The sequence below is a fragment of the Ipomoea nil genome, unplaced genomic scaffold (genome assembly GCF_001879475.1).
Source record: "Ipomoea nil cultivar Tokyo-kokei standard unplaced genomic scaffold, Asagao_1.1 scaffold0980, whole genome shotgun sequence".
In the NCBI taxonomy this organism is placed as follows: domain Eukaryota; kingdom Viridiplantae; phylum Streptophyta; class Magnoliopsida; order Solanales; family Convolvulaceae; genus Ipomoea; species Ipomoea nil.
The window spans coordinates 2,675,905-2,687,478 of NW_017617408.1; the positions used below are offsets into that span (position 1 = coordinate 2,675,905).

Below are 11,574 nucleotides of genomic sequence, written 5' to 3' on the forward strand. Positions count from 1 at the left end.
ATGGAAAAGAAAATAATAAAACCAAAGAAAACATCATATTTTTAACAAATTAAAATTTGTTGATGTGCTTCCTTCCACTCAAAGAAAGACCAAATTAAAGAAAACAAAATATCCCATAAAAGAGGCAGCAATGTATGGTCGGATCGGAACGGCTGTCCGTGAACGGTATTTTAGTTCACAGAGAACACAAAAACATATAATTTCACCCACCCCACTTTCTAAAAGAATCTCTTTTTTTTTACCATATATTGATTCTCCCACCCACTTTCAACCTTTGAGAGTCATTTCGATTTGTAAGTGATATCGTTATAAAGTTTGACGGTGTTTGATGTATGATTAATAATTTATTACACATATTTATTATTTAAAAAAATATATCAATATTTTTGTTGCTAATGCGATCAATTTTTTGTAATTTATGTGTTCTTGAAAATCCCGCTAATATTGAACTAAAATGTTGATTCTAGCTTGCTTATATTCAGTTACCTATTAGTTGGGAGATAATCTTTCAGCCAAGTTGATCGAATAGTTGACTTGAAATAAAAGAAAAATTTTAATTTTGAAATATTCATAATTCTCTAGAAAGTAATATCTGTTCTATACCCCAAAAAGTCTAAGACTCCAGCCTCCGTTTCTTGAGTTCAAACTTATAACCATCCATTTAGAATGGTAACCGAGATATCATCACACTACATGGTAGTTTGGTATTTTTATTATAATTAATTCGAAATTTAAGATGCAATTATAATTGACTTATCGTAAGCCATACAGTACAAAAACCACACCTTAATCACAAAAATCACGCACCTTGGGAATGAAAATCACGCACCTTAAATTTGATCTAGATGCAAAATGACCAAATTGCCATGAGGTCTTTTATTCATTATATTGTTAATCATGTACATTGATTTAGGCAAGATCAATAGCTCAGATTTAACCGCACAATCGCACGGGAGACAACACACTGCACGGGAACTGAATTATATATATATATATATATATATATATATATATATATATATATATATATATATATATATATATATATATATATATATTGGTTCCTGTGAGAACAGGTCTTCCCGTGCGGTCAGTGCGGCATACACCATTAGGTATGTATAAATGCACCATACAGTGTTCGAGAATACACAATAATGAAATGCCAAAAAATGCACCACACATAATGGTGTATTTTCGAACACTGTGTAGTGCATTTATGCATACCTAATGGTGTATGTCGCACTGAGCACACGAGAATTCTCACAAAAACCTGACTATATATATATATAGGGTCTGGTTTATGTGCGAATGTGAATATGCATTATATGAATGCACAATAATAACTACTCCAACTCCGTAATTACTACATGAATGTATTGCACCTACTACATCAGAACTACTACATGCACAGAAAGCACAAGTGTATCCTCTAGACATACTTAGCCGTAGTCATTGTGCATTTATGTATAACTTACTTACCATGTATGCCTTCAAGTCTCACCGGAACTACTACATACACTGAAAACACAGCGCGTCCTCTAGGCATACCTAAGACTAGTTATTGTGCATTAATGTATAAATTAAGAGTTAATTCCATTTTGGATCCTAGATTTATAGGCGATAATCCACTTTTAGTCGTTTTTTATTTGAACATCCTCATTTGGTCATAATATTACTGTAGTATGACAATTTTTAGTCCTCCATCAACAAAATCTTTGAAATATCGTTAAATACAAAGACATTTCAATCTTTTTTATACAAAGTAGGTTTAACCGCTATATTCTTTATGTTTATTTTTTAAAAAACATCCATAATTAAAGACCAAAATGTCCGATATTTAAACTATTTTGTTGATAAATGACAAAAAATTGTCCTACCATAATAATATACTAAGTTAAAAAAGAAATATTTTAATAAAAAAGACTTAAAATGAACTGTCACCTATCAATCTAGGACAAAAATGAAATTAATTCCAAAACTTAATAATGGTGTATATTCATTCAAAAGTTCATAGGTTCGCAGGTTGGTTCGAAATATATATATATATATATATATATATATATATATATATATATGTGTGTGTGTGTGTGTGTGTGTGTGTGTGTGTGTGTGTGTGTGTGTGTGTGTACTACACACACACACACACACACATATATATATATATATATATATATGGGCGGACCCAGCATGGGGGCAATGGGGGCAGCTGCCCTCTTCACCCCACCCCACCCCATATATAACCCTTGTATGTATATATAGTACAAGTTTTAGTATAAATATATTAAAATAGATAAATGTTAACAAAACATGACTAGATCAGGTGGCAAGGCGTGACTTAGGTTGCAAAGCCTGTGCATGTTGACTTATAATGTATTTTTTATTCGAATTATTTTATCAAATTAATTATGTTTCATATTTTGTTATGAATATTTTTTATAAAGTTTTGATGTTTTTTATTTTTCGTCCACATCCAACAATATTTATTGCTATACTTTTAAGTATTTTATTTTTTATCAAACTATCTCTTTTGTTTTAATGCGTATCGCCCCCACCGAAAAATATTTCTGGGTCCGCCACTATCTATATATATATATATATATATATATATATATATATATATATATAAAATAAAGTTCAAATGCGGCGGGGTCTTCCCGTGTGGCGGTGCAGCGGAATTCCAGAATACACCAACAATAAAAAAAAAGACTTAAAATGAACTCTCACCTATAAATCATCAAAAATGAAATTAACTCTAGAACTTAATTATGGTGTATATTCATTCAAAAGTTCATAGGTTCGCAGGTTGGTTCAAAGGAAACCATATACATATATATATTATATATATATATATATATATATATATATATATATATATACACGTAGTATATATTCACCACTCAAGATCCTTTTTCTCGTCTTTTCCACTAGAAAGCAGAAACCTTCCATGGAGACTAACAGAGAAACAACCGTCGGAAAAAACCATCATTCAAGCAACGCCGCCGGCAGCAAAAAGCCTCCAAGACTGTCCATGGAGACCCTCCGGAGAACAATCTCCGACATGTCGTTCGAACTCACGTCACCGGAGCCGCCAGCCGCCGCCGGCACTCTTCCTCCAATACCAGAGGTGGCCGAGGAGGCCAAGTGCGAGTGCTGCGGGATGTCGGAAGAGTGCACGGCGGAGTACGTGAGGCGGGTGAGGGAAAGGTTCGCCGGAAAGATGGTGTGCGGGCTGTGCTCGGAGGCGGTGAAGGAGGAGATGGAGAAGAACGGCGGGAAGAGAGAGGAGGCGGTTCAAGAGCACATGAATGCTTGTGTGAGGTTCAATAGGGTTGGTAGAGCTTTCCCTGTGCTGTGCCAAGCTAAAGCCATGAGAGAGTTGTTGAAGAATAGCAGAGGTAAGTCCCTTAGCCCTAGAGATCCAAAGTCTCACAAAGGTGGCATTGCCAGGAGTTCAAGTTGTATCCCAGCCATTATTGCCAAGGATTATCTTCAAAATTAGACTGAGGTTTAATTTTGATCTCTTCACTAATTGTGTTTTTCTATGTTTGGTCTAAATCCGGATCTAAATTTAGTGTTTTAACTATTAAGAATGTACTACTTTTAGAGTAGGGTTACTACCCGCTGGGATCCAAGTAAATATAGTGACACCGTCATGTTCAGTCATAAAATTTTAATTGAACCACTCTTAGTCGTCCTTCAATTTTCAAACTTAACTACACTTGGTTCTTTAACTTTCAAATTAAGAGCATTCCCAAAGTTGGAGTTTTTGTAGGTGTGACAAGGAAATAGAAGATGAGAGTGAAGAGAAAAAGAAAAAAAAAAAAAAAAAAAAAAAGAAAGTTTCACAAAAAATAAAAATAAAACAAAAGCTTTCAGGCGCCCGCGGCCATTTCTCCAAGCGAGCCCACATGCTCAGTGCATCCAAAAACCTCTCCCCTCACAAAGACTCAAAAACTTCTCTCTCCTCTTTCTCAACCACATCAACCTTCCTTCCTCAAAAATCACACCAAGAACTTCTAATGGGGATGCCATAACCACCCATCGTCTTTCAAGTTTCAAATTTTAAGCCAGATTCTAACTTCGCCCTTACTTAAACTAACGGAAGGACCACAATTGCTTAAATTTGAAAGTTACAAGACCTTGGGTGGTTAAATTGAAAATTTAGGACACAGCGTTGCGCTGTCACTATATTCGGAGGACCCGAACAGGTATTAACTCTTTAGAGTGTTAGTCTTTGATTAGTATGGTGTTCAATACGAAAATATCAAATACTGGAAGATCGATCAAATGTAATTGCGTTCTACTATGCGTACTCTCAAATTTTACTCTCTTACTTGTACTTCCTGAGGTGGCAAACAAGGATTGGTTATTTTCATCATGTGGGTCCACAGAAAAATGTCTACATACAAAAATATGTGAAAGAGAGTACAAATTAAATATATAAAATGGAAATACACCAAGTATTTTTCAATCTAATTAGTCTTAGATTGGTAAAAATGTGATAGTCGAGAGATCAAAGTTGAAGTCAACTCATACTTTACCTACAGATATCAGAGCGAAATGAAATTGTAATGTAAGGTCATTAGCACGTTTCTTTTTCTTGCGTTTTTTATAAACTAGTTACCACACGTGCAATGTACGAATAGTTCAATACCAAATGTCTATTTTGAAATTAGTATTTCAGAATGTTATTAAAGTATCATTCAGTATTCTGACATATATCAATGCATTATCAAATTTTTCATAAAAATAAATATTTTGAATGCATAACTCTGACCTGTGACATAATTTTTTTATAAAATAATTAGTGCAATAACAATTTTAGATGGAATTGAAATACCCTCACTGGATATTACCCAAGCATAATTTTTACCAACTTTTAATAATAAACATTTACTATTATATCATTTCAACAAACAATTACACCAACATCTTTTAGAAGCTATGGAATCATGATTAAAAATCGTTACAAGATAATATAAAGATTGAAATGACTATTCTAATCATTATTTCATCTATATATTAAATTTGGTATGTTTAATTCATTCCATTGGAATAATATAGTTAAAAAAAAAAAAATTGACATGTTTACTACCTAGCTTATTTTCATTCATTTACTTGATCTTCATCCTATTGAGCATTAACAGCTTTAATTAATTCTGTTAATTATGATTATGTTTTGTAATTATTAATTGTGAATAATTCATAATCTATTTCTAAGTTATTTAATTTATAGGCTCAAATAAGGTAAAGAGTGGTGCAGAATCCATCATATCATATTCCATAATCATTGCCATAATGTAGAAAGTCAATTATTTATTAATTTTTATAAATAAAAAAGAGATATTTGGAGTAGACATTTGACTTTAGGCTAGATGATCTCAATAGGGACAGATCCAAAAGATTATTTGAGTAGGAAGGAAATTCAAATGATTCAAAAAATTCCATCTCAAAGTATCAAACACGAATAATATAGTTTAATTTTAAGTATAAAATGTATTATAAATTACAATACAATAATATTGGGAAAATGGCGAGTTTGGTCCCTGAGTTATAATGGTAGTGACGACTCAGTCCTTGAGTTATGACCGTATCCATTTTTAGTCCCTCAGTTATAAGTGAAGTGGCGCATTTGGTACCGGCCGTTAAAACTGACGAAAAAATTAAAAAAATATTTAAAATTTTAAAAGTAAAGTAGGAAATTCACATTTTATTCACTTTCTTATATTGAAACCACTTTTGCAATATTATTTTTAACTTCTTAGCATTTGTTAGTAACATGAGTCTCGTATAAGGAACCTGTGAGTAAGTAAAAACAAGAAAACACTTGATCATTGTCTTCAAGCATGTAAAACACACTATCCTAAAATTAAGTTTCTGATTTCCCTTACTAAACATAGTGGTAATCAAACCATAACTTTTGAAATACAAGAAGATATCAAATTTCTCGGGTTATTTTTATGACAAATTCACCAAGGGAATAACTTGAGATTTTTAGTACGTAAAATTCTTTCGTAAGCTCTACAGTAACTTAATCAAGAATCATATATCCTGACAATATATGAAGCAATATGAGAAATTTGACATCATTTTATATCTCAAAAGTTATGATTTGATTACCTTTGTTGCTTAGTAAAGAAAATTGAAAATTGATAGGATAGTGTGTTTCACACGTATGAAGACAGTGATTAAGTGTTTCTTTGTTTGTTCTAAGTCTTAAGTTTGTTATACGAGAACTAGGTTCCTAACAAGTCATACTAAAGTTATTGAAATGCTTTTAGAACTGAACAATCTTGAAATAAGAGGGGCTATGAAATGAAAAATAATGGTGTGAAAGTGGTTTGGATATAAGAAGGATAATAAAATGTGAATTTCCTACTTTACTCCTCAAATTTTAAATATTTTTAAAATTTTCCGTCATTTTAACAGTCAGTAACCAAATGCGCCACTTCGTTCATAACTGAGGGACTAAAAATGGGTACGGTCATAACTTAGGGACTGAGTCAGAACTTAGGTATAACTCAGGGACCAAAGATGCAATTTTCCCTACAATATTTATGTTGAACTATGAGAGTACTCCTTTACACTTGGTTGCAGTACAAAACGACAAACACATACACAGAATATTCCAGGGTATCGATCCATAGGGAATTTGGAGTATTAAGCACTAGCTACTAATTTATTCATGAGAAGCTAATTTTATCGTCAAAAACTTTTTTTACGATCATATAATTAAACAATTAAGAAAATTAAGAAAAACAAATTGTACCAAGACTATGTGGTCTAATGGTATCCGGGTTAGACTTTTATTTGGAAGGTTGTGAGTTCAAGCCTTAGTGGAGGCGTTATTGGTTCTTTGTGTTTCAGTAGGTTGAGAAAGTATATGAACAGATACTACATTGTAATAGAGCCAGTAACATTCAAAAAAAGAAAAACAAATTGTAAAGTGTTTAATCACCTAGTATCAATCTAACGTGTTTAAACAAGTATAAAAGATTGGATACAAGGAGAAAAAATTCCATCCATTAATTATGATTATGATTTGTAATTATTAATTGTGATCGAACAATTCATAATCTATTTCTAAGTGGCTCAAATAAGGTAAATAGTAGTGCATGCACAATCCATCATATCATCATGCATATATATTCCATAATCATTGCCATGATGTAGAAAGTGATATTCATTTAATTTTTAGAGTTAATACTCAAAATGGTCCCTCGACTATGCCATAATTACTAATTTGGTTCTCAACTATCATTCTTACCCAATTAAGTCCTCAACTATGTAACTTTTACTCAATTTAGTCCTCAACTATACAATTCTTACCCAATTTAGTCCTCAACTATACAATTCTTACCCAATTTAGTCCTCTGTATTAATTTGACTTTTTGTTGACTGTCAAAAGTCGGGATAAAATTATAATTTTACAAGATTTCTCCTTCCTCTCCATTTAGCAGCGCCAAACCATGCAGCAATACACTCCGATCAGATTTCGATCGTCAAAAAATCGTTGGAAATCAAATTCATGGGTTATCCGATGCATAACCACTACTTCGATACTGACAGGTTTAGAACCCAACCGGAGCTTATTGCTACATGGTTTGGCGCTGCTAAATGAGGCGGAAGGAGAAAACTTGTAAAATTACAACTTTATTTCCACTTTTGACAGTCAACAAACAGTCAAATTGACAAAGGACTAAATTGGGTAAAAATTATATAGTTGAGGACTTAATTGGGTAAGAATGATAGTCGATGACCAAATTGGTAATTACGACATAGTCGAGAGACTATTTTGGGTATTAACTCTAACTAGTAGGTGCACCCGCGCGATGCGCGGCTATATATATAGTATGATATATATACAGTATAGAAAATAGAGTATTTGAACCAGAAAAAATTTGAAATGAAAAACTTGTAATTTTATTACACATGGATGAATTTAGTAATTTTATTAGACATTGTTGAAGACTTCACAATGTGATGCATGGCTACCTATATAGTACATAGAATATTACGTATAATATAATAAGAATGAGAAACATAGTATTTAAAAAAATACTAAATTTTAAATAATAAATTGTGGAATGTTATTATACATTATTGAAGACTTCGTTGTACACAAAATTTTTAGTCGTACTAAGACATGGTACATTTTCCCCGCAAATCAAAATTTTCAAACCCCTGGGGTTACTAACTCTTGAAACAGCTACGTACAATTGTCCATGGTTAAAGACAGGTTTTTTCAACAACAACCCCACTTTAGCAAGCGTTTGTCCTTGACTTTTGTTGATTGTCATGGCATAGGATAGTATCAACGGGAATTGCTTCCGTTGAAATTTGAAAGGCAATCTTGGATCTGACAGTGTAAGTGACATTCTAGGAATTAATACTCTTGTTCCTGCATTTGTACCGCACATGATCTTGCCTTCCAACACGTGATCAACTAACCTAGTAACAATAAACCTTGTACCGTTGCATAATCCTACTGTGTGATCAATATTTTTCAAGAGCATAATAGGTGACCCAACTTTCAATGTCAAAGCATGATTTGGTACTCCAGAACATCTCAGGCCATTCAAGAATTCGGGAGTGTGCAAATTTATTGATATGCCATATGACAACATTAGCGGGAATTGTTTTCTTTGGAACTTAAAGGCAATCTTGGATCAGAAGAGTGCGTAAGCCATTTAAAAATTCCGGTGTGTGCAAATCAGCAAGCATATCAACATTAGCATCGGATTTACATACTGAATCACAACTGATATATGTCCTTCCTTCAACAGTATTATGGTCATTCATGAATTCATTGATGGTATCTACAACATCCAATTTTTGAGCCAAAATCGCACGATCTCTTAGATATTTAGGATGTCTGTGGCCACTACGAAACGGAGGGAATGTGCTATCAACAATTGTAGCAATAGGATCCTCAACACACGTTAGTAAAAATTGTTCAAGAATATTTATCTCACTTGAATCACCAATGGTTTCATCACCTTTATTAGCAATCCACTTTGCAAATTCTTCAATCTCTTGAACTTCATTATCTGATTGCAAGGCCCTAAGCCTTAGATTTTTGGTTAGCCTAAATACTTTACAGCTTCTCCAAAGATAGAATGAATTTATACTTGCTCCAACAATATCTTGCCTCGTCCCCTTTGGAATTACTGGTAGAATTTGTCTGAAATCTTCACCTAACACCACGATTGGGAAGCTACTGCACCTCTGGGTGTCGCAAAGTTAAATATAATAGACAAACTGTTAGCAGTACTAAGAAATAAAATAAACATGAGATAATTATTAACTAATGATTAACATTGCAGTTGTATTACACATTACTAAAAACTTCTTTGTATACGAGATTTTAAGTCGTACTTACACATTGTACATTATCCCCACATATCAAAATTTTTAATCCTTTTGCATTACTTACCCTTGAAACTGCAACATACATTTAACCATGATAAAAGCTGGTATTCTAAAAAACAATCCAATATGTGATAGTACGTTTAGCCTTGAATTTTATTTATTGTCATGGCATATGATAGCAACTCTGAAAAGTGCTTTCTTGGCACAAGCTTTATTTATTTTATTTTATTTTTTCTAAATAATTCGGCCCAAAACCAACCCAGTAATGGAGCACATAACATGGGCAAATTATTGTGTGGACCACGGTCCACACAATGTTATGTGGACCATAACAAAAAGTACATTTTAATATATTAAATGTACATTATTGTTGTACTGTATGTACATTATACAATATAATGTACACTCAGTACAAAAATAATGTACATCCCCTGAATACAATGTACATTATTTTTATACTGAATGTACATTATTTTTGTATTGAATGTACATTATTTTACAGTATACAAAATATGGTCTATACAACTTGTGCGGACCATAATGATTGCATAACCTGAACCCAATAAAACCATTAATAAAATCTTTTCTCCTAACCCTAAGACCATCTTTAACCCTCTAGGAATATTTTCAGTATATTTTTACAACAAATTTTTTCTATCTTCAACCCATTACACCAAGTTTTATTTCTTTACTAAAATAATTTGTTTTTTTTTTTCATAAATTAAGACTTTGTATTATAACTTTAAATATAATTATAATGCAAATATTATTTTATTCCAAAATAATAAATCATAGAACATCTAATACATTTAATTTTCAGATGGGGTGACCATGAAGATTAGTACCTCTTCAGTATTGGTAATCTATTAAGTTTAACAAACAGTCAAATAATTTAATTAATTACACTTGCTTAAAACAGTTACACAATTGTTTGTTGTTGATTTTTTTTTCTATAATCAACTAGTATTTGCGCCCGTGCGATGCACGGAATAGATTTGTTGTAATATATTAAGAATATTTCGATCGATATATAATTATTTAAATTAGAACATCAAATATTATATAGTTCAATTGAATATACGGGTTGGATCATTTAAGTGTTTTTATATTATCATTGTATGAATTTAAGCAAATAATTGCTCAAATTAATAGCTAATGTGTAGATGTATGCATGTAGTGTTATAACTTTGGAGATTTTTTTTTTTTATCATTGTTTAGTATTTTTTTTTTTATAAATTATACAAATGTGTTCGTTCTCTAGCAACTCAGTTATATGAATGAATTGTTATCTTAATTCATTTGTATGGATGATATTTTTTTTTGTCTATACATATAACAATTTTGTCATTTAAAAATATAATATCAACGATTTTATTTACACATTGTTGAAACCTCTTTGTAGACGACATTGGTAGTAGCAATACAATCTTGTCCATCATCGTCTAGAGCTAACACCTTCAATTGATCAGGATGGGTGACTCGGTGAAAATATATAATGGTATAATATTAATCAATTAGCGATCCTTTTATATTTTAAATAAATTAGTAATATCATATTCATTTTCAGTCAATTATTCTTTTGTATTTTTAGTCAATTAGAATATTACATGGAGTGATATTTTTACCTAATTTGTGTTCCATTTTTAATTGAGGATGTATAATATTATTATTGAAATATTTCTGTTTCATTTGTAATTTACCTTTACTATTGTTTAAAATATGCACTTACTATTTATAATGTAGAATATTATTATTGAAATATTGGCGTTCAATTTTAGTTTCCCTTCCATTTTAATTAAAATGCAATGATCTAACCATTTATTTTTTTCATATTAGTCAATTATGAATAATTTTTTATTTGCAGTCAATTATTAATATTCATTTCCTTTTAAATTTTCAATCCATTAGTAATATCATATTTATTTTCATCCAATTACTTCTCTTTTATTTTTAGTCAATTAATCAATTAGCGAACTAAAATATCAAATGCAATGATATTTTTACCAAATTTTCGTTTCATTTTTAATTGATGATTTAGAATATTATTATTGAAATATTTTCATTTCATTTTTAATTTTCGCTACATTTTTAATTTACCTTTACTATTGTTTAAAATATGTCTTTAGTATTGATGATGTAGAATATTATTATTGAAGTATTTCCTTTTCATTTTTAATTTACCTTTACTTGATAGTGTAGAAT

General features: G+C 31.2%; 2 protein-coding genes across 2 annotated transcripts; one reads left to right on the plus strand and one right to left on the minus strand.

Moving 5' to 3' along the window:
• The first annotated feature begins 2,927 nt into the window (after positions 1-2,927).
• LOC109179881 lies at positions 2,928-3,635 on the plus strand. Its single transcript, XM_019329358.1, has one exon. The coding sequence runs from the start codon at positions 2,945-2,947 to the stop codon at positions 3,497-3,499; it is 555 nt and encodes a 184-aa protein (XP_019184903.1). The 5' UTR covers positions 2,928-2,944; the 3' UTR covers positions 3,500-3,635.
• A 4,458-nt stretch (positions 3,636-8,093) lies between these two features.
• On the minus strand, positions 8,094-9,457 carry LOC109179813 (ATP-dependent DNA helicase PIF1-like). Its single transcript, XM_019329292.1, has 3 exons — positions 9,437-9,457; positions 8,721-9,228; positions 8,094-8,608 (listed from the first exon to the last, which is right to left on the minus strand). The coding sequence occupies exons 1-3, from the start codon at positions 9,455-9,457 to the stop codon at positions 8,094-8,096; spliced, it is 1,044 nt and encodes a 347-aa protein (XP_019184837.1).
• Positions 9,458-11,574: the final 2,117 nt, after the last annotated feature.